At 37.1% G+C, this 23746-nt stretch overlaps 2 protein-coding genes across 5 annotated transcripts in view; one reads left to right on the top strand and one right to left on the bottom strand.

Moving 5' to 3' along the window:
* Positions 1-1420: 1420 nt before the first annotated feature.
* ODR4 (odr-4 GPCR localization factor homolog) lies at positions 1421-18410 on the bottom strand. 2 transcript variants are annotated; one of them, XM_085312438.1, is made up of 14 exons: positions 18295-18410; positions 17435-17568; positions 16858-16989; positions 16380-16475; positions 15085-15191; positions 13960-13996; positions 13694-13834; positions 12943-13038; positions 12349-12414; positions 10878-11006; positions 10137-10227; positions 8492-8677; positions 3806-3898; positions 1421-2614 (listed from the first exon to the last, which is right to left on the bottom strand). In XM_085312438.1, exons 2-14 carry the CDS (start codon positions 17531-17533, stop codon positions 2547-2549), a joined length of 1341 nt encoding a protein of 446 aa, XP_085168564.1. In that variant the 5' UTR covers positions 17534-17568; positions 18295-18410; the 3' UTR covers positions 1421-2546. The 2 variants fall into 2 exon arrangements, with proteins under 2 accessions (XP_085168564.1, XP_085168565.1); XM_085312439.1 differs by lacking the exon at positions 18295-18410 and adding an exon at positions 18060-18136.
* Positions 18411-18563: 153 nt separating this feature from the next.
* Positions 18564-23746, top strand: part of TPR (translocated promoter region, nuclear basket protein) — a 41806-nt gene continuing 36623 nt past the window's right edge. For all 3 annotated transcript variants that reach the window (XM_085312436.1, XM_085312435.1, XM_085312434.1), the window contains exons 1-6: positions 18564-18749; positions 20082-20186; positions 20651-20724; positions 22060-22156; positions 22519-22622; positions 23309-23473. In XM_085312436.1, coding sequence (XP_085168562.1) covers positions 18599-18749; positions 20082-20186; positions 20651-20724; positions 22060-22156; positions 22519-22622; positions 23309-23473 — 696 coding nt within the window. In that variant the 5' untranslated portion in view covers positions 18564-18598. The remainder of the gene's footprint in view (positions 18750-20081; positions 20187-20650; positions 20725-22059; positions 22157-22518; positions 22623-23308; positions 23474-23746) is intronic.

Genomic DNA, 23746 nt, shown 5'->3' with positions numbered 1-23746 from the left:
GGGGGGGAGAGGCAGAATTAATTTGCTTCGTTTCTACACAAATTAAATGGTTAATGAAAAAATCCGTAATGCAATCTCTTGTGTTAAAAAACACATCTCAGATGAGACACCTTGACTTATCCCAACCTCAAATTGAAGAATTGTATTTCCATAGGTCCTCAATACTTAGTTAGTTACAAGGAGGAGGATTCATTTGACAGTCTATGGCAAGTGTCATACAGAAAAACAGATGAGCTACTAAATATTGAGCAAGTTAGCAAAAAAATATATACATATTTCATATATATAGAAACATACACACATTTACTAGGGATCTATGGAATAAAATCTCTAAGCAAGCTCTAATTTTACACCACAGCTGACAATCAAACCAAAGAGCTATTGACAGTGTTTCATGACAAAGCAAGCTCTTGAATTAAAAACAGTTTTTCTCTACAGGATAACAGTTATCACCACAAGTGATGTACTTCACTCTCTATGGCTGAGTTTCTAATAATATGCAACTCAAGAATAACTGTTTTGTGTGTTTACCTTCAAAAGCATACATTAACAAGCATGCGCGCACAGATGCGGAGCATTTTGAAATTGTGTTTTTTTCTTTTTTATAACAGAGAAGTTAGGCTGTTTGAGACTGAAGTAGAAAACTGAAAACAGCATTCCAGATGCAGCCAATTTCTTTCGTTTCTTTCATGATGCTGCAAACACAAACTACAGGCAAGCAAGGAGTAGTAAGAGTCTGAGCAACAGTAAGTGAGAGTTGCAGTTTAGCAAGTTGCCTGTTGTTGCTGAGAATATGAAGACTGCACTTGAAGCTCATGCAGAATGACTTAAATGTTAAATAAGCCATGTAACACTTAGTCAAGAAAACACAAATGGACACAAGAGAAAAACATGCTTCTTCAATAAAGCAAAGGGGAACTTGTATCAAGACAAGCCCAATGACCAGGTCCTCTTGAGAGCCCGATAACAAATAGATGCACATCTTCAAAAGAATAAGGCACAAGACAGAAGCTTTTTTCTTCCCATTACTTCCCTCCTCCACACATCATTCCTTACTTTCAATGGATACTACAGTGGAGCAACTTTCAAAACAACTATATTTTGAAATGTATTGATAAATTCATCTTTTTTCTGGGTAGCACTCAAATTCCTCCAAAGAAATGCCTGAATGAACGGCTTTTGCATAACATCATTTTGCCTACTGATTCCATCCATTTGCATGGAAAAACTCATCCATAAAATGCAGCAGCTGAAGGACTTACCTGAAAACAGTATCTCCATTGTAGCATTAATTTTCCTGAAAAACCCTATTTGAGCAATGGTGAGTACAAAAGATCACTGTTTTCCAGACGTTACAGTACTAAAAGCAGAGTAGTGTTCCAAATGTGTAAAAAAAATCCAGAATACACAGAAAATGGAATAGTATTTAAAAGACATTTTTCTCATAGTTGCCTTTTATTAAAAGTATTCCAATACATACTTGATTATGCTGTAGAACCTAATGGTTTGTATTTTTAGTGTTCCAGTGCCTTTACACTAAAGCAAAAAAATTTGTGGTGGCATTAAAGTCTTCTGGAATATGGAACTATATTCTACTGTAATTCAGATCCAAAGAATTCATTTCATGCATGAATTATCTTTGTTAACCTTATCAGAAAACTTCCCTCCTTCCTCTCTCCTCACTGCAAGAGGACAATGTTACCTCCTAACACACATTTCCATTATGAGATATTCTCCTGGGTAACTTGTCTGTATTTTCAGAATTGTTACTCAAAGTTTTTAAAACTTGCAGTGACATTAAGTGATCTGCTAAAACTGCCTAGATATAGTTGTTGCTGAAATATTTAATATTCTAAGAGAAAGATGATGATTGAATCACATGGACAAAGAAATCCTTATCAGAAATTAACCTGAGTGAAATTTACACATTCTATTGATTTCTGGGTCCTCCATGTCTTGAACTAAGGTTTTTACAGTCTAAATTGGTCTAAAGGGAATCTTGAAACTAACAGAAACTATTTGATAGTATTGGTTAACTGGCACAATAGGTACCTTAATCTATATGGCGAAATGTTGACATTGTGAAGTCTAAACTTCTGCCCCGATTAACTTCAATGAGATGAGATTTCTGTTAGTTAAATGAACGATTTAGCAAAGAAATCTCTAAAGCAAGAATTGTCATACTAGGTAACTCTGCTAGCCTTAGTAACAGCCTAAAAAAACAGTAGTAGCATTTTACATTAAAATAATGTGTAGGAAGAAAACAGAAGTTCTATATTGATACAAGGGCTCTTACTGGAATATAATACTATTTTACCATCATTTGCACAAATGACAAGAGTTAGTTTCTTGTAAACTTGATTCACCTACAGTAACTGCATGCCGGAACAAGGTAACTGGACGTATCATTATAATTTATATTGCACACCTAACCGGTGATATTTAGGCAACGATCCTTAATTACTAATATATTAAACCCAGATGCTTCCATCTTGTATAAGCRTGATTACTGGTCAATGTTTCCATGAGGCTCCTTTTGCTTGAGTTTAGTCACTGAAGTAGTTAAAAGAGAAGATTGATGCAAAGACTGCAACTGCAGCTGCTATTACCACACCTAAAAATGACAAAGGAAATGCATTCAGTGAGTGGCAAGGGCAGCACAGTCATCAGAGGCTCGGGTGTGGAGGGCAGGGTCAAGGTGAATGAATTGCAGGAATAGAAACAATAAGAGCCACCCCAAAAAGCTGAGTACCACTGCTAAGCCTAAATCTAGAGCTATGATGCAATATAATTATGTTATATAAGCCCCACAAGAAATTTCTAATCTGAGCGGGATTCTTCCAAACTCCAGTTGACTGCATTCTTCAGTAATAATTCGGCAATGTCGTGGCCCGTTTAAATAACAGCCCTGACTCTGCACCACTGCTTAATTCTAGAAGCCAGACTAGCAGAAGTAACAAAAACTTTAAACAAACAACAATTGTTTTCTTTTTTGTGTGGTACTATACCTACTCCTCAAATCTCTGAAACAATCTTTTAATGATAACCCTCATTTTCCTATTAACAAGTTCGTTACTGATGAACTTGAGTACAAGACACCAGGAAAAAAAGACTGATGATTCTAGGAGAAGTGCTGCTGCATCCAAACCAGACTCATTTACTATCACTCTTCTTTAGCCTTCTAGACACTGTGTTTTACTTTTAGGAATAAATAGTAAACAAAATGTTACTGTTTTGTTGACTACAGTATAACTGAAAGTACATTCTTGATACTGTATTTTAGTAAGAAGAGACTGTCAAAGTTCACAGGACAGAGTTGTGCTAAGGGCAAACAGATGCATGAGACCTGGGCCAGTCATCATCAAGAAGCTGTATTTGAGAGGAAAGTTCTGTGACTGCCGTTCCCTAGATTACTGAGGTTGAGGCTAATACTCAAGTCTATACACATGTAAGCTTTAGAAGAAACTTTATGACTCACTAGCCAATTTAAGGATGCCTACTTGACAGAGCAATTCAACCATGCTCCTTCTCCATGCACAGAATTACAGAAGTGGTGGCTCCTCAGAAGTAGCAAGCTACATAAGCTGACGCAGTTTTGACAAAACTACAGGCTATTATTCTTATTTTCCAAGAAACACTGTGTAACTCTAAGGGACACGTTCTAGAAAAGCTATTATATGAAGTCACRAGCAACAAAGATTAAGATTTTTCATTAATCCCACAAAATTGCTGTGAGAAAGAATGGTGCTGAAAAGCCACACTACAATTTCTCGATTGCCATAGCAGAATCAGTGAGGTAACATACCCATGTTTTGTTGAAGTTTCAACAGCAATGTTGCTTTTGTCAGTTGTTTCTGTTGTGTGTCATCCATGTTGTCAGTAAGTGGACAAATATCAACTGCACAGAGATCAAGTGAACAAATAAATACCAGGTGAAAAGCTAACATTTGTTTTACAGTTGAATTAATGCAAAAGGACATGAAATTCTCATCAACTTTATACAGCAGAGATTTTATTGTAGCAATAATGGACAGCAGCAACAGTATGATACAAAGTCATTTTATATAACTGGGAGAGAGTAAGAAGAAACTTCAAGGAAGGAAGGAGGTCCACTTCCCAAACTTTTTTTTCTTCTTCTTCTTTTTTTTTTTTTTTTACACTGTCCCCCAGTTACATACTCAATCCCCTTTACATAACCTGGGGAGGACCTGACATCTCAGGCAGGGAACCAAAATTAACCATTAAATATCTTCCAAGATCAAAGTTCTCCCTTCAAAACCACATCTGTCCACAGTCCAAGCTACACGGAAATACCATTGCCACTAAGAGAGCAAACCCAGCATCATTTCCCTGTCTCACAGTCACAAATGCTTTTTTAAGATCCCTTAAAAATACACTTTCAAGATAGGAATAGAGGATACACCCCCTTTTGAAACAATTACTAAATTCTTCAAACACTCAGCCAGGATGCAAGAGCTTGACTCTATTCCTGGACAGACAGGATTGAAACCTGTACCTACGGCTTTTCTGAAGACTTCTCTAATCACTTGGCTATATCCAGATTGTTGAGGGGGCAGGAGAGAGAGAGAGAGAAGGGGATTATTCTCAAGTCCTCTGGATGAACTTGTTCCAATTTGTTCCACACAGAGCAAGCATGCTGTGGATTATGCAGTTAAGTGGCGAGGCCACTTGGTGGTGGCAGGCCAAATGTCTTAGATGAAGAAAAACCCATAGCAGTACTAGGTAAAGATTTAGAAGTCCAAGGAAATTTGAATAAAAATGGATCTTTCATTACCCGAATGGGGCTGTCCACCCCATTACACAGTTACAAATTACACAGCTGAGTAATATAYGGCACATCCCTCATATGATTCATGTGAAAATGATTCAGAAAAGTACTTTCTCTATCATATTATGAGCCATGGGAGAACATATAATCTAGATCTGTGATCAGAGAGGTGGTGCCTGTCATCTTAAATGAGTCATGTGTATGATTGACTTTAAAAATTTCCTAAGTCAAAAAAAACTTCAGTAAAACAAAAGCACTTGATCCAGCACTTGATTCAACTAGCTATTTGAAACTTGTCTTTAGCCACAAATCCTCTTGTCTTTAGCCTCAGAATCTACTGACTTTGTACAGGATGTACTGCAACATAGCAGTTAACTGTCCAATATGAAATTTAATGGGAGAACAAGATTCATACACTAATTAAGAACTGAGCTCTAACATCTGCCAGAAACTTGCACACATATGTAAAATAAAAATTTGAGTGTGAGGGATGTTCCTGTTTTTGAAAAAAAGCAATCTCATACCTCCAAGGTTTACAAGGCTTTCTTACTACTAAGTCTATATGTCCTCTTCCAAAAAGAGRGAGGGGAGAGGGGAAATCTACCCTTATCTGGCTAAAATACGAGCTGAAATCTGCAGCTGGAGAACAGTACATGATAGTTGCAAGATWGCTTTTACACTTTCTTATACCCAAACTAGCAAGCCAAAAGCACTGCACTCTCCTCAAACTTCTTTAGCTAAGTTCACAATTCCCTAAAACTGGATGTTTCTTTTAGAAAAGTTGACCACATTTCTGTCAACTCTGAAGACGAGATGCAGCAGCTTTCTTTCTGCTTTAGTTTTGAAGAGGAAGCAGTGCAGTTTGTGTCCTGACCTTATATGGTTTTACAGGTTTATCGGAAGAGCTGTACTTTTCAGGAGGCAACTTTTGAAGCTATGTCAAGGCAGCAATTCTCATTTGTTCAGAAAACAAACCCCCCTTCCCCTCCTCCTCCCACTCCAACCCTGAGCTAGCTAGATACCAAAATACATTTATGCCATTAGCTTATAGAAGACCTATATTTGAAATAGCTTTAGTATAAAATCAAAAGTTTTCAAAAGCAGACACTTTCTGCTACTAGTTATATGAATCCTTACTTCTTCATTAATTCTTAAATTTGCTAGTRAAGATGGGCAAGTGATTACCATGACTGAAATCTTATTTATGCTTATCTACTCAGTGTATTTAACAGCCCCCTCCTGCCCAAGGAGGAACAGGGATTTAACAAATCCCATCATAAATGCAGAGCTTTCAGATGCTTGAATTAAAGCACTAAATAACTTGAAACTACAGTCTTAGAGGTATTTATATCTTTTAATAAGTCAGCTTTTACTTTCTATTTTCTGTGAACAATTTTAAAGTATGACCCAAGTGACCTCAGTGGAAAGCTGAAAGAGAAAGAGGAATCACAGAAGAAAGAAGATAGCAGCAGCACAGCCTAAGTACACAAAAATTGAATTCATACATCTTGACTAGAAGCTGCTAAAAAAAAAAAAAAAAAAAAAAAAAAAAAATTTGTTCTATTGACCAAATTTTCTTTTCAAGTGCTTAAAGATGAAAAAAGACTACTGGAAAAGCCTGCTCATAAATTCTTGAATTTTAAAGTTTTAATAAGCCTTCAAGTACTTTGCAATGTATAGCATTTCCAGTTATTTCAAGGATGGATGTCAATTCAACACACAACATTTAATATTACTAGTAAGATACTTCCAGGGTGTGAGAAACAGATGCTACTCATATTAGAACAATGCCTCAAAAAAGCCTTTACACAAGAGAAACCCCAAACTGACATTATGCCACAGAATCATGGTTCTAGCAATGCTTAGATGTTTCATATCAAAGTACCAATAAATCCAAACCACTAAGTTAATCCTTTCTTTACAGTGCTGCATACTTCCTATACAGTTGACAGGTCTAATTTCTAAAATGACCTATCAGTATTAATAAAAGAGGCACTCTAAYAAGCCACAAGTTAATATTTCTGTAACAATTATCAGAATCAAAGAGCATTGAGCTGATTCCGTATTACTAGCATCATTGTAACAGAATCTACTCTAGGGAGAAACTTTTTGGTGCAAACCTAAGCTCTCATTTTTTGCTGAAATTCTCTTAGTATATTCTCGCCTTTCCTCTTCTAGGTAATTACTTTAATTTATGTATAAAGATTAAAGATACTCCCCACACACCTAATTTTATAGCCAGTAAGTTACAAGAACATATAAATTTATTTTGTGAGCTACCTGGACATCATTTTATATGTGCTAGTGGCATCAAATCTTTGTGATGCATTACTGTTAGTTTATATCATGCTCTCCTCCCCCCAATACATCTTTACATAACTTAAAGATGTAAACTGAATCATCATCCCTCCCCAAGCATATCTTAAATACTAAAACAATATTAGTTTACTTCCCTAAGTGATACTAATTCCTTAAAGCATAGTAATACTAATCCTTAGAAATACTGAAATTACTCTTAAATTATAAGAGACAATTTCATTGGTTAGACATAAATTCTTATGGTTAGCTCTGAAATCAAAAAACCTCAAGAAACTTTCCAAATGAACAAGAGGGTCAAACAGAACGTTAGTAATCACAGTTTAACTTACAAAGCAAGCTCACGACAAAAATTTCTATTTTCCCTCCCAAACAAATTCCAACATCAGAAAGTGTTTACTGTTCTTATCTGAGAAATAGTGTTAATTTTTTCACTTATGATATAGAACTGTAGCATGCAAATCATGGCCACACAGATGAAAAAAGAGGAAAAAAATCACTTGCAGAAGATCATAGAAGTATTATGAGATGTATTTCAGCTGCAGATGACACCTACATTGAAGTCAAACTTGTGTAAAAAAGGAAATATTGTAAATCAGATCACTCAAAGAAAGCAATAACCTGTTTATGACAAATACGTGTATTAAAAGGAATACAACAGTCTCATAGTCAGATCATAGAAGACATTCAGCAGAAAATAAAAAGTTCTCAATTTTCTTCACATTTTGGTTGAACAACAAAACTTCAGATTTGTGCACTGCATTTGGTATATAGATTAAAACATTAACACACTCAGAACAAGTAAGGGTAATTTGACTGGGGTAAAAGTCTCCTGGAAAACATTTATTTCTTACTAACAAGATTTTTTAGTATTTCCTGGGAAATCAGTAGATTTGACTGAAACACTCAACTTAAAATATTAGAACCACTACTTAACTGTTGAGCTGGCAAACTTAAATTACTGAAAAAGTAACTGGCATATAAACTGTAATAACAAACCATAAAGCTCTATATGCAGAGTAAGATCATCCCTAATTCATATGCAGAGTAAAGTACACAAACTTTGTTCAACTATATATTTACCTATCTACTTCAGCTCACGAGTTGCAACCATGGTTGCATGGATAATGCAATCAATGAAAGAGCAAAATATTTGAAACACTGAGTTCAGTTACAAGGCAAACATGGAAACTGCAAGAGTCCTAATCATTCTTCACAAACACATTTAAAGCATAGTTAGATTAACCTAATCAAGCTCCAAGATATGAAATAAACTAGATTTAAACATAATACATTCCCTATCTGGATAGAATTAAGTCTCGCCTTTGGTCAACATTTTCATGATCTGTAACACAGTTTAATTTGGTTCGCAGATACTGTATTTACCTGTATTAGCTTCCTCTGCTATATGTATATCTTCAGCTTCCACAGCTTGATCCAACATTTCAACAAAACGTTCTTGAATTTCTTCAGCGGCCTCATCACGAAACTTGTAATCACTGAGCATCACACTGGATCCAGGAACAGGAACAAATAGTCTTTGAGGTAAGACACGATATTCCCTCTCAAAATCTAGAAAAATGGGGAAAAAATATCATCTAAATAAAGACCTTGCTAGTTATGATAAGATTTCTCATTAATCTCTGCCCATCAGACAAAGCTATTCCGAAAGAACTGCTCAAGGTTTCCATGTAATAAGTCTTGATTTCAAATATGGCTTGTTTACTTGTTACTGTTTCATGGAAGTTTTGGCTGCTATCACGCTGACTTATGTTTTTACATTACTCTCTCCAAAAATAGCCAAGAGACCTCCAAAACAGACCATGAAATATTAAACAGATCTTTTATCATGTTTAGAATGACTAGGAAAACAACTCTGGGAAAGACTGCAGATAGGGGTACACACACAAAAGCCTGTTATTTCAGCACCACATAGGATTGCAAGCAGCAGGCTGTTTTATGCCACACTTAGAGTCATGGACTACGGGTGCCACCTAAAGAGGAAAATGAAAACTGCATGCAGTTGAAAACATCCAGATCACAATTTAGTCATGGAGTTTGTCCAAAGTTGGTTGAAATTAGTATTTGAATGCTTTTGTATTACACTGTATATTTAACACCATAAAGAACTGTGTTATCCTAAAGCAAACAGTGATTCTGATATTTCTGATATTTCATTTAACTAATATGTAGCTGATATTTCATTTAATTATCATACACACTTATATAAGTATGTATATGTATATATACGCACACATATATATACACAAACACACTTGCCTCTCAGTTTTTAATATGATCAAGATAGGAAGTTTTATTTTCATAAGATCAATTTGCATAGTGTTCTGTTAAATTAAAAATAATGCAATTCAACAATTTATGTTGAAAATGACATGATCTATTCCTTTAAATGACAATAGAAAAGGAAATATGATAAAAATGAAGAGAAATCAGGAGACAGAGACAACACAGATATTCGTTCAAAATATAGTTAGCAAAACAGAATCTGAGTACTTGTTCGTGACAGTCTCCACATACACTGGAGATAATGGAGATGGAGATAAACTCTGAAGTTTAGTAATTCCTGTCAATTAGCATTCGTAACGTAGCYGACAAATACAACTATCCAAAACCCTGTGCAATCGATTCTTTTAATCTTGCCAAGTTTTAGCATATCTTTCATTTGAGCAGTAGTAGGAACACCGTAAGAGTGGTTTTTTTTTTAAAGTTACAAGTAGAAGTTCAGCAACAAGACTTTAATTAGAATAAAAAAACATGGTCAGTGAGAAATAAGGTAAAACTACACTTTGTGGTCATAGAATACTGAACAGAAACTCCATAACGAAAACTGTGATACCAAAAAACATATCAGAAGTTAACTTCTGAACCAAGATCAGGACCGACAAACAAAAATTGAGCTACTTGCTTTCTATTCTACGCTACGGCAAGATTTCAGTATGTTAGCAGAATTTCCTGAAAGAACCAACAATTGCTGCATATACGATAACTTGCTTTCTTGTCAAGTTCCTACTTTTTTTGTCAAGTCCTTCATTTATAATGAGATCTTCAAACAGTATTTCACAGCGATCACTCAATGTGTTTATTATGTCTCTTTTCAAAGCCTGCAAAGACAAAGCAAAAACTTAAGCAGTATAAAAGACCTTCACAAAGCTTTTGACTATTTAAAAAAAAAAAAAAAACACAACAACAAAAGTAGTCCCTTATAGGCTTAACCCATTTTCAAATAATAGATATTCAAAACCCCCATGACAATAACATGACAAAGAGAAACTAACATCAAAAGAATCAAAAAAACCCAAACCAAGACACTAGAGTAGATTTTTTATTATTGTTAGAGTAATGACCCACAACATCTAGATATTACTATAAAAAACAAAAAAACCACAAGGAATCAACTCAGTAAGGAACAAAATCACTCAATAAAATTGCCTTATGTACAAAAATATGTAGTTTTCAGAATTTTCTTAATTTTTAGTGTTACAAATCAACTTATCACTTTGATGGTTGTGCAAAGATTCACCAAATAATCTTAACAGATGCAGATAATATCTGCTAAAAGTGAAAAAAAAAAAAAGGAATTGAATCTGTTATACACACATGCATAGATGGATTCTAAAACAATTCGTATGTGCAAGGGAGAGATTATTTTGACCCTCATCTAGATCACATCATTCTGGCAAAGATAAACTAGTACAACAACTTTACTTTCCCAGAATAAAATCTCCAATCAATTTAACAACCTTTTCTCTACCTGAATAGCTTCCTTAACTTTTGGCTTGTTGTTATGGATGTAGGCTCTGCATTTCACAGCACCTTTGAGATTTATAGAACCACTGCAGACCTGGACTGTAGCTGTTGATCTACGACTTGAACCCTGGGACTGAAAAATAGGCAYGTTTCAGATTATCTTGTTACCTCGGCACTTGCAGCATGGCTAACAGCAATAAACTTTATAGCCTATCTTAAAATGTTTCCACATAATATATACTGTGATGTTTTAGCTTTGTTAAGATTGAAAATCTCTTTCCATCATATAAAACATTTAATTTTTCCAGACACTCCATTACTAGTGATTTCAATATTTCTGTCTGTAGGACTCCTGAAATTTTTCAGTTGCTGGTCACTACAGTATTATCATCTGGCAACCTTTCAGATCTTTGTTATAAATTCTGCATTATATGGTGAGCATATGAACTTCATATGCTTGACAGTCCTCCATCAGTCATGATGAAATTCTAAATTTGGTCATATTTAGAACTAATTACAAAAACAAACAGTGCATTGCATGTAGTGTTCTAAGACAACATCTCAAAACACAGGTATTTTTCTGTAGCAAAGAGGACAAGAGATTCACAAACTAAACTAGAATTCCAGTATGAAAGGGATATTTAAGTGTTAACAACAGCGGGGGGAAAAAAAAGCCTTTAAGGAGAACTATTGATTCACATCATTTTAATCAGCAGGAAAACAAGCATGACTTCTGCATGAAATGCACGAACTACTTTAACATAAAAAGCTTTCTTTTCTCTCTGAGGCAATTAGCTATTGGAACAATGTAACAAAAGAAGTAATGAGCTCCTCCTGAAGTTTTAAAGGCATTTTATGTACTTCTAAAAGATAGACTTTGTTGCTCAATATATGCTTAGAGAATCCAGAAACGACTTGACAAACTGGCATGGCTTGTGTTTTATAGAAAGCCTAGAAACCAATACCTAAAGGCATTCTGACCTTAGGACCTAGACTGGGGCACCTAATTCAGGGGCTGAATCTCGACAACCTCTCTTGCTTAATTATTTAAAAAGAAACTCCTGACAGACCCGACCAGATTATGATTCAGCCCACAGAATCCATACATTAGTCCAAAACTAATGAGCTTCTAATGAAAGTATCAGATAACTGTCCAGAGCTAGCCATGACAAATCAAAGCACAGGGTTCATGGGACTTCATCATGATTGAAACCAGAGTACCCAGGTAGGTTCAGATGTCCTGCTTTCAAAAGGAGTAGTTAAATCTACTCTAAGACAAGAATTTCCAAAGACATAAAACACATGTGCTGCCCACAGTCAGTTTCACAGTCAATAACCAGAGGGGTGGGGAGGGCGACACGACTCTTAAAGTAAATCGGATTTCTAGACAGTAGTTTAGAATATTCTTTTATTTTCTTATTCTATTTTAATCAGATAATAGTTTTTAAATTGTAAACTCTGCGCTAAATACTTACCAGCTGTGTCAGAACCTTGACATCAGAAAACTGAGTGCTGGACTGAGTATTTCCTCTTAACTTTTTCTGAGAGAAAAGAAATAATTACGTCTCATGAAACAAAAATCTGTCCAAATCAATCATGTCAATCTATTTTATAGTCATCCTCCCTGTGGTATAGAACGTGCCCTAAGTTCTAGGTTTTAAGGGAGAAAAATGACATACGGAAAGCATCCATGAGAACACGTAAGCAACAGCACTAAAAATAGAGGTGAACATAAGAGTGAAAAAAGCTTTCTCCAGTCTTTCTTAGCTGTTTAGATATCTTAGAAATCTCAGTACCTACATTTAATCCTAACTCTTCAATGAAGCAGTAAAGCTGGAGATAGCATAAAGAAAAACTATTTAGTTCACCTTTAATTATAGCTTTCACACTGAAAAAAAGGGATTTCCAGTAAGATGGGAAAATGGAGAGTCTCGTGTATCAGTTATTTGGAATAGGCCCATTAGATCTACAAAGGTTGTAGAGAAGACCTTTCAGTCATTGTGTTATCACACTGGAGATTTCGTACTGCACATGCATTACAGTTCAGTTCCTTGCTGCGTGCCACTTACCAGGCCTTCCAGGAGTTCTGCATCATAATCTTTAACTTGCCCATTGATCAGAAAAACGCTGTCCTCAATCTGTTTTGACCATCGATTTAATCCATTCTTTATAAAAAGCAAAAAGACAAAAAAAACTCAAAAAAGACATGAAGAAAAAGTTTCAATACAAGAGTTATACAATATCAGGCTAAAAATTATAGAAATACATGTTTCGATAACTACTCCAGTGGGGTTTAAAACTGAAAAAAATCTGTATGGGACAATAATTGACTTATGTCCAGCGGACTGTACATTTTTTCTTTTAATAAGCCAAGTCTTAAGACCAAAGTGTTCAGAACAAAGTGCTACATCACAGACGTAACACAAGATTTGACTTTTGTGGAGACGGATGGGGCCTTTCAGAAGTTAATTCGCGTCAAAAACTTTCTATACCTCTATTCTAACAACATCTGATCTTTTCCAGGCGAAGCCGAGTTTCAAGACTTTAGCTGGGATCATCATGACAATTGCTAATTATTTTGAGCATATGAAATTCCCAAAACTGAGCACAGCAGAAGAAAAGCTCTCAGTATTTTTAATAAGGCATGTTTCAGTGTACCTTCAAACAACCTTTAAGAGGAACAGCTGTCAAACACTCTGCGTCCTACTCCTGTATTCATATTGCATATTCAAAACATTATCTTTCATTTAACTTTCAACAGAAAAAAAAACAGCTTAGAGAATTAGTATGAGACTAATACTGTTGCAGCTAGTTAGTTACCCTGGTATTCTTCTCCAGGTCATGGTTGGGTGAAGTAGCAAGAAGTGGAATGTGAATATTAACATTCACTGTGCAATCCAAAGTTAGCCAGCAAGCAGACAGAGCGCTCTGGTATTTCCAATCTGCAGGTTTAGCTGAACACTAGAAGTAGAAATAAGCAATAAAGTAACTAAATAAAACACTTCGTTGTCCACAGAAGAGGAATGTTTTTGAAACATTACTTGTATCACATTAWAAGCTGCGCATGACATGCAGCATAAGCTCACCTTTGGATCTTGTACATCATAGGCTCGGCAAACTATTCTTTGCTACTTAAAGAAAAAGATTCAGCGAAAAGCAAAAAACCAAATAAGAACAACTTTGTAATTAGTTTGTCCCTTTAACATTAACTCCTACTTTTTGAGCTAACTCATGCTCAAAGTTCTCACCTTTCATTAGTGTAAGAAAAGTGGAAAAAATGTTTGGCTGTAAACTCCCAACTATCATAATAAGGTTGTCTCATCTCTTATACATATATTAAGATCAATAGGTATGCACAGCAAGGACTACCACTACACTAATATGTACCACGTCCTGGTTTCTCTCACCCTTCTAAGAAAAAGAATCTTACTTTCTCTCCTTGTATTATCCCACTCTCAACAGTCAAGATTCTTCTGCTGCACTAGCACAAGATCTCACGTGCCTGCTATTCAAACTTACTCAATATTTTAGCTGTCTTCCGTATTTTAGGCAAATCAAAAACAACTGGGTAAGACACAGCGAAAAGCTAACACACAAACTTAACAGGAAAAACATACCGAAATTGTGGTGGGATAAGAGGGTCAATAGTCTACTTAGAGCTAATCAGAAAACTCCACAATTTCAACTTACTTATCTATGCCTATCTGAACTCAAACAACTTCCTCCTCTCCGCTTCTTCTACCAGCCCAAAACTTTGGCCTGTATTCAAATTCTGAAGAACGAACGAACAAATGAACAACCATGTCAGTCTACTGATAATAAAAGACTGCTCAGATGTATTTTCATCTGGCAGCTTCTACGTTAAAGTCACCATCAAATGTGGGGCAGCCACTCACTTTAATCCAGAGAAAACTCATTTCTAATATGTGCAGTCTGTTACCATACTATAGCTACTCATACATATGATACAAAAAAATTAACACAGATATAAACTACATAAGCCATACCMGTCATTATGATCGAATAACAGTTACAATAAGTAGAGGCAAGTTGTGAAATGGATTGAGCAAACCAGCAGAGACGCTGCTTTTTAAGGTTTGCGTGGCAATCTATCCCCAACAATCTTAACACAACCTTTTATTCAGAAATAAATGCAGAAACTGGATTGGGGATAGCAGATCCAATTCAACAAGCTTCCTGATAAAGGATACTTCTTTGTAGCAGAACAAACTTGAAGAGCTGCTCTATCCGAGACCTCCTCCTCAGCAGGTTTCCAGAGCCGTCTTTTAGTTACAGACTTTTCCACTGAGAAGATTAGCTAAAGATGGAACAAGCATTATGGATTTTTTCACACAAATAATGTGTTATAATTCCTTGAAAACAGTCTTGCACTAAAGTTCTAAAGCTGAATAATATCATAATTATAGATGAACGGGAAATACAATTTATACATCAAAATGCCACATTAAAAGAACTTTTAACAYAGATTCAAAGGCAAGTACACCAAAGCAAAGTTGCCTGTGCAACCTTAATTCAGCTTCCTCATAAACTGAAGCAAACAATACACATTCACATTGTACATTTCAAATGAGAACTTTCTACTTTGCAAAATATTACAGCTTCATGCTTAAAAGTCGACAGTCAAGACAGACAGGTGTGCAGGAAAAAAAAGGAGCTATTCGTTCAAAAAATAGGAACGAATCTGAATTCAGCAACTGTTGATCACCTGGACACTGCTCACCTTTTTTTGCTGGCTACTAGCTTCAGTAATCACAACTAAGACTTGATTATACTGCACTAGAAACATATCCTAGTGCTAAAAAATGAATCTTGGGCCTAAGCTTTCAAAGAGTACTCATGTTAAAATTACTTATTATGCTTATTTCAAAATAGAGAAAATGAACCCAGATCTACAGAATAGAAACAAAACAAAACAAAAAAAAAGCATCGCCATGTAGCACCAGACTCCCCTATATCAAAAATGCATTTTAATCCTACCAGACAGTAGCAAGTTTGAAGTAGTTCTTAAACATAATCCCAAACACTTAAGGCAAATACTACTTCTGTAAGATATTCCTTTCCAAGAAATCAAAAATAAAGATCTCCTGCTATTCTAAAATCACTAGTCTAAACAATTGATTCAGTCAAAAAGCTATCATGCTACCATCATTACCAATTCTACGCCAAGGCTTAGCATAAACATTGAATATAAACTTAAGCCACAGTATCACATTTTAATGCAATTACAACAATATATTTGAGGAACTGCTATCATGATATCACTGCTATCATGTAGCAAACATGACAAGAAACAGGATATTAGTTAATCCAGGCTGTGGTACAGTCCCAAAGAATAAAGATTACCAAGGTTTCAGTGTACCTCAGAATGTTTTTGCTGCTTTAATCCTAAAACCAAAAAGGCATATAAAGCCAAGACTACTATGATATAAAATCACTCAGCTACACACATAAGTATCCTTTTCTTTACTCCAGAAAGCCTACTTACCTTGCGCAAAGCATTTTGACTATCTTTTGCCAGTTCTGGAGCTGCAATAATAAATACACCAAGAACTAACAAGCCTCCAGGAAGCATTCTAGAAACCTTGAAAATAGAAATGCACAAATATTAATAGGAAACAGAGATCAAGGAACTATGTGACTTGATATATCATGACTTTCCAACGAAACAATGATAAGTACAGAACAAATGAAATAAGCACGTTTTTTCACTTACACATTCCTCTGAAGTGGAGGAACACAGTATCGTGCAAATGTTTTTGCTTAAAGCCTATTAGGTCTTCTGTTTCATTATAAACTTTTAAAATAATAAATACTAATATTTGGGTTTAATTAATATACCAACAGAGAGCACATTAGAAGATTCCTTTACTTTGAGGATAAGGCTAGACATTACAGGATGACTGTTGTATCTCTTATTTACTTTCTGTTCTTTCCATCCCCTTCATTAATTCATACTGTGATACCTGGCTGGCATGTGCAGTTACCCATTCTTCATCAATGGATGCCAGTTTTGAAGGATTTAGATTGATTTCATTTTGCTCTTCGTTTGGAGGTGTTCGAACAGCCCGAATTACATAATCTCTTTGTGAGGAACACTTTAAAAGACACCGACAAAAACAAAGATAATGTAAGGTTGATATCAAATCCGAAAGTATACCATATAATACTGAGAAACAGCAAAGGCCTGCTCTACAGAATGCAGAGTTAAACTCTGTACTAATCTGCTACAAAAATAGTTTCTTCACAAGTATCTTTTCTTTGCCTTAAAGTCTTGCTGAGGGGCAAGTTTAATCTTTTAAGATTTTCATTTCAATTTCTTGTGTCGTGTCTTCTTAAAAAAAAACTCTAGAATAATTTCTAATAATCAGATGATACTGCAAAGCCTTTACAGAAGTCTTCTCTGGTCAGAATACTTCTCTCCTACCTTACACAAGCTCAGTGTGATGCTAATAGGCTTAACCCAACAATAAAAGCCAGTGTGGATGTCTGCTATTAACATGAATAATGTACGGAACAGACTTCATAACAGCACATACTTACCTGTCCAATTAACAGCCCTGTGACATAAGGCTTTAGTTTTGTGCTGAGGTCTGAAAGATACTGCCCAACAGCTTCCTCAACAATGTAAGTTCTACCCATTACTGCAGGCTCAAATTAAATATTGTAGTTCCAACCTATAACACAAATGATTTGTAAAGTCAAAGCCAGTACAAGCACTACACTGACCACCCAAAAATAAAGAAACAGAAAGATTCTCAATATATTAATATGATTTTAACTATCATGCTTCCAAGCAAGTTTCTTGCCACATCATGCTTCCTCAGAAGCCAGAATGGAACTCGTTCGTTTTTGAACTTAGCCTCCTCTTCGACAGGCTTGCTGTATTTCGCATTTGCATTTACAGACTGCACACGAGTTTCACACCAACTCTTAGGACATTGGACAGAAAGCACCTGCGCGCCCTCCCAAAGGCCGCTCTCAGGGCTGCAGCCACTCGAGCCGGGACACGGGCAACGCCGCAGCCTCCCCTCCCTCCCGCGCAGGCCGATTCCCTGGACACGGCGTCGCGCGTTTGATTTAAGCCTTTTTTAACGACTAACGGGCGAAGCTCTCGAGCCAAAGACCCCGGGTGGGGCGCGGGGCGGGGGAAGGAGAGCGCACCCACCTGCGCAGTCCCCACCGACCCAGCCGCACCGCCCGGGCCGCAGCGGCGGGCACCGCCTCAGGCGGCCGCTCGCCGAGGCGGCCCCGGCGCGCGCAGCTCCCCCGCCGCCCAACGGCCCCCGGAGCCCAGCGCGGGAAAAGCGCGCGCAGTCCCGGCGGCGGCGCCGGCACCGCCACGCTTTGTGTGGCGGAAGCCGCRGCGCTTTCCCGCCGCGCCTCCCGGAGGTGTGGAGCACCTTAGGAGAACGATGAGCTTCGCGGCAAAGCCTCCGAAACGCCYTTCTCCATTTCAGCGGCTCCCACACACCAGACAGCACCACAAGCCACACTCAAAATGGCAGAAAGAGCTGCCTCACCGGAAACGGAAGTGCTTCATAGCGGTCTCCCGGGGGCATGGAGAACTACAGTTCCCATAGTTCCGCTGGGGCCGGCCCGCCCGGCGGCGCATGCGGCATGCCCGCGCATGCGCGGCGCCGGCGTTGCGCCTGGCCGCGGCCCCGCCGGAAAGCAGCAGCCGCGGCTGCGCGGGCTGCGTCCAAGATGGCGGCGGTGCTGCAGCAGGTCCTGGAGCGGGCCGAGCTGAGCAAGCTGCCCAAGCCGGTGCAGGGCAAGCTGGAGCGCTTCCTGGCCGACCAGCAGAGCGAGATCGACGGGCTCCGAGCCCGCCATGAACGCTTCAAGGTGGACAGCGGTGAGTGCCGGGCCGGGGGGAGCCCGGGGCGCCGGCGGGCCCGGCACCGGGGCTTAAAGCACAGCCGATATCCGCGGGGTTAGCGATGAGCAGCGGCGCGCTTCGGCCTGCCCTGTCCGCGGTCAGGGAAGAGAAAGCAGCATTTTGCCCGCCCGGCTCTGAAACGGTTTAAGGGTCGCGGTTTTTCTATCCAGTTCCGTGTTGGAGAAATGAACCTTTCCAGATAGCCCGCTGCTGACAGAGGCGAAGCCCCTGTATTGGTTTGGGTGYTGCTCGGCCACAGAAAAGCCGATGCTACTCCAGGGACCTGGAGTAGAGGTGAGGGAAGAGGGTAGATGAACGTGCTGCCTAGGATTGTGCACATAAGTTACTTTATCAGGTAGGCGACATGCTTGCGCTTTGAACATTCCCCCCACCTTTCCCTCACCTTTTGTGTCTTTGTTTCGTGATAAAAACCTTGCCCAGTTAAACTTAGGGTTGCCTTCATATACATCAGAATTTATTAATTTAAATAGGCAAGTCTCTTTTGTGTGGCTATCTCTTAAATGTAGTTGTAGGGGCAGGATTATTTGAAATTATAAAATACTATTRAGAAGCATAAAATATGTAGAAATCCCTCAGCATTTTTTTTTAAGAAGTTCGCTATGCCTGATAGAAAAATTAGCTCTGGTTTTTCAGTTACTGTTTCCTATAGTAAATCAAAACTTAGATTTCCCCACACACACCCCGGGATTCTGGGATGTACATCATAGAATACAGGAGATTTTATCTCATGATGCCTAGGCTTACATGGTCTTTATTGYATCTGTGTAGAAATACTCTACAAGAAGTTTTAAGTTGACATAACTGAGCCAACAGTACGTAGTTGTGCTAATAGAACTGATTTGAGCAAAATCAAAAATATTAAGTATAAAAATTGATTAAATTTTTCTTTTATGGCTCATGGGGGCAGGTTTAGCTCGGTTGGTTAGAGTGTGGTGCTGCTAATACCAAGGTCGCAGGTTCAATCCCCATATGGGCTATGCTGAGGTTTGAACTAGATGATCTCCAGAGGTCCCTTCCAACCTTACCCTTCTATGATTCTATGTTCAGAAACATATGTTTTTTCATGCCAACAAAATATTTTAAGAAGTGTTAATCCAATCTAGAAATATCTCTTTTGGCTTCGAAAAGACAGGTTTTCTTCTTTGAGTTCTACTACAGTATTGTTATTTTTAGATATTTTCTTGATAAGTACTGTTCTTTAATATAGTTGTTGATAGGTAGAGTTCTTTGTTAAAGATGAGAAAAGTTGTTTATTAGCAGAATTGACATAGCATTGTTGTTTTGCAGAGCAACAATACTTTGAAGTAGAAAARCGTCTGGCTCAAAGTCAGGAGAGGCTTGTAAATGAGACACAAGAATGTCAAACTCTCCGTGAGGAGCTTAAAAAACTTCGTAAGTATAACTGCGCATTCTTAAGACGGGACAAAATTTTTCATTCCACAATCCAGTGGAAATGCTTAAAGCTTGAAGCAGGAATTTAAATGTTGCTCATCAGCAAAATTTGTTGTTTCTGCAAATAAAGTGAGGTTTTGCTTTTTCATTCAAGTTTCTTTCTTTTTAATTGAAATTTCTGTTTAATGGGGAAAAAAATTGTGTTGGCTTTCTGATTTTGGAATAGTAGTAAGATAATGGTCTGTATATTGATCTTGGTGATAAACGCCTCTGCCCTTAAGGACTACTTTAGTTTGCTACAATACTTCTCTCAAGCCATCCAATCCATACATTTTGTTTAGTATAGTCTTGAACTCTTCCCTCTCTTTTCAGTGTTGASAAGGGAAATAATGACTTAATTGCATCTGGAGAATGGGTTCTGTTACGGTCAAGATACCTCACTACTGTTTCTTCTCATTCAATAGATGACCAGTTGAAGTCACTGAATGAGAAAAATAAAGAACTTGAAGCTGCTCAGGATCGTAACACAGCTATACAGGTACTGGAGGAATTAGGTAATAGGCTAAAAGACTGGTGCACCTTCCAATTGCAAGAAATAATACAATGAAATTCCAAAGTAGACTGTAGTTGCATCAGTATAAATATAGTTACGTTTGCTCAGGAAGATTGTGTGCTTTTTGGATAAAATTTAGTTTTAACAAACTGAATTACAGGTGTACTTACGGCAGCACAGATGCTGTTATTTCAGTTTGAGTAAACTGTTTCACCATAGTTGAAACCTGTTCCAAAGTTACTTAAGCTGACCCTTAAATCAGACAGTCTAAGCTGTGTTTCATACTGCAGCTAATCTAATGTTAAGCTGAAAAATAGAGAGGTCTTTCTTCCCCATCCTTTTCCACACACTGGCATGGATTGCCTTGTGTTATGATCAACCAAAAGTCACTTCGGCTGACTAATCTAGCAGAATTTTGGAGCAGGAAGGGAAAATATTAGATTGATTTGTTCACAATGAGAAGATATATCTGAAGTTTCCCCAGAGGGGCTGGTGTGAGTCTAACTGAAGTGGTTTGTATTGCCACCTTAGAAGACAAAGGCAGTAGTATAGCTTATAAATCGCCCTAGACTACTGATTTKTGTTTTATTTTATTTCATTTTTGCATTTTGCACTTGTTTRTTTTCCTTGTTTCTTGCTTATTCTTTTATTTCTTATCTAACACAAGTCTTTCAGTGAGCTTATAAATTAATTGACAAAATGGTCTTTCAAATAACATTATAATTAGATGCAATTTAAAACAGTTCTTGTTTGCTTTGGARTTCTCCTGGACCTTCAGTTCATTTCATCTGCTTGGCATTGAAAGATTTTCCTTCTGGTCTTGCTAGAATTGTAGTGGGCCTTRTTGCAGTCCGGATATCCCTATGCCAGTTAAAGAAAGGCATGGAGACTAGCTTTTTAGTACAAGTCTTTTAATGTGAACAAAACTTCTCTCCTTCCTTTGCTGCCTAATCTTATGCAATATTGGCATTTCACGTGTAAGCACAAGGGGACAACTGGGCATTAGTATCAGAATGGTTTATAAATGGAAACTTGAATGCACTAGAAGAAAGTGGTGTGTTAACCTGCATATGAATTGAATTACATATACCAATGTGACAGAAACAGTGAAAGCAGCTACGCTTTTAWACTGTGCAGTTTAGACTGTATTCAATTTTCCACTGCTGAACCATTTTATACCAGCTTTCAGTCACTATAGTTGGCTGGGATAACTTGCTGTTATTTAGCACAAGTCTCTGTGATGTTAAATGTAAATGACAACTATAAACTGTCAGAGAAAGCTGATTACATTTCTTTAGTGCTCTTCTGCATTTTTTTCAGAGCCATTTAAGTAGAGAAAAAGAAGAACTGGAAGCTGAAAAGAGAGATTTGGTTCGAACGAGTGAAAGACGATCTCAGGAAGTTGAACATTTAAACGGTATAGTCAAAAATATATTAACGAAATAGTACACATCCTTAGGTTAAAAAAAACATTTGCTTGAAGAGTTGGGCTGGCACAGAGTGTCCAGTTTATGTAGGTAGCTCCCAGTAATAGACTAGCACAAAACAGGATTTGGTTTAGGGAGGAGAAATGATKTAGGAAGTTACATGCACGTTGTAGAAGAATGCAGTGTTTTGATAAATGGTACTTGGCTTTGGAGGCAGAAAATCATAAAAGAATGCTAAAGTTCTCATCATAAGTTATCTGTCTTTACTTTATTAGTTAAACCTAGTTAATAGGTAAAACTAATAGTTTTACTATTTGTTTGTTTACATTGTTTTCTCTCCTTCCTCCCCCAGAGGATGTTAAACGCTTAAATGAAAAGCTTACAGAAGCAAACACAGAAAAGGTGAAACTTCAGTTAAAACTAGATGAACTTCAAACATCAGATGTTTCTGTGAAGGTGAGTGGTGTTTTATATCCATTCTACTTGTTAATGTGATAATGCTATAAAAATTAGTTATTTACAGTTGATGTAATCATCATTTTGTCATTATTAACTTTGAAAGTAGGTCAGACCATTTRAATTGTTCTGTCATTTATGACAAAAGGTCTTATTATAAAATTGATGTCAGGTTTTGGAAGTCAGAGGCRTATATAGAGCAGGCAATATTTGGAGTGAATATTTAGAGCATGTCAGTTTGGACAAGCATGCCCAGAGCTCAACAGTGGYAGTAGTAGCTGCTCTTGCCCCCTAGAGGTCCCTGAGGTCAGGTAGAATGGAGAAAAAAGTCTATTTCTGAATATGCATCGCTTTTCTGTTGGCAGAGTAAACTCCATAAAGAATTGTAAAGGGAGGAGGAAGGTAATGGTTTGGTACTKTAATTAATTTTCTTTAACTACAAAGAAATCTTTGTTTCTGACTATTGTAAAAAAGCAAACTTTGAGGAAACCAACTCAYGTGTCAAGAAGTTCTTTTTAGCCTGAGATGGGTAAGTTAGTATGGATAATAAGGAGCACCACCTCTCATTTAGTGCTAATTTCCAAATTAGAATGTTATTTTTACTTTTATWCTGATGATAGTACTTTGATTAGATTCTTTATTTTCTATGGAACAGGTACAGTTACACTGTGCAATTTTATTTTTAGTATCGTGAGAAAAGGTTGGAGCAAGAAAAAGAATTAYTACAGAGCCAAAACACTTGGCTGAACACTGAGTTGAAAGCCAAAACAGATGAGCTTCTACATACTGCCAGAGAAAAAGGCAATGAGATCTTGGAGCTTAAATGTAATCTGGAGAACAAGAAGGAAGAGGTAATAGAATTCCTGATTGTTGTTTTCATTTCATATAAATAATGCCACATGATTAATTGATTAACTGAATTAATACAATTATTATAGCCCTTGGTTTTATTTAAAGAAAAAAATCAGTATGTTTTTTGTAACTGCTAAGGAGTTATGCTTTCTTTTGGCTTGTGATTTACAAGGAGTATGTCTAGTTACTGTTAGCTACAATAGAAGAGTTTTTAATTATAAATGAGATACAAATTTATCTCATTTTAATCGCAACCCAGAAACCAGAAATTG

The sequence above is a fragment of the Rhea americana genome, unplaced genomic scaffold, assembly GCF_003343005.1.
Source record: "Rhea americana isolate MKP2758 unplaced genomic scaffold, rheAme1 scaffold_364, whole genome shotgun sequence".
Taxonomy (NCBI): domain Eukaryota; kingdom Metazoa; phylum Chordata; class Aves; order Rheiformes; family Rheidae; genus Rhea; species Rhea americana.
The sequence above is the reverse complement of the archived record's forward strand: the minus strand, read 5'-3'. Positions and strand labels throughout refer to the sequence as shown.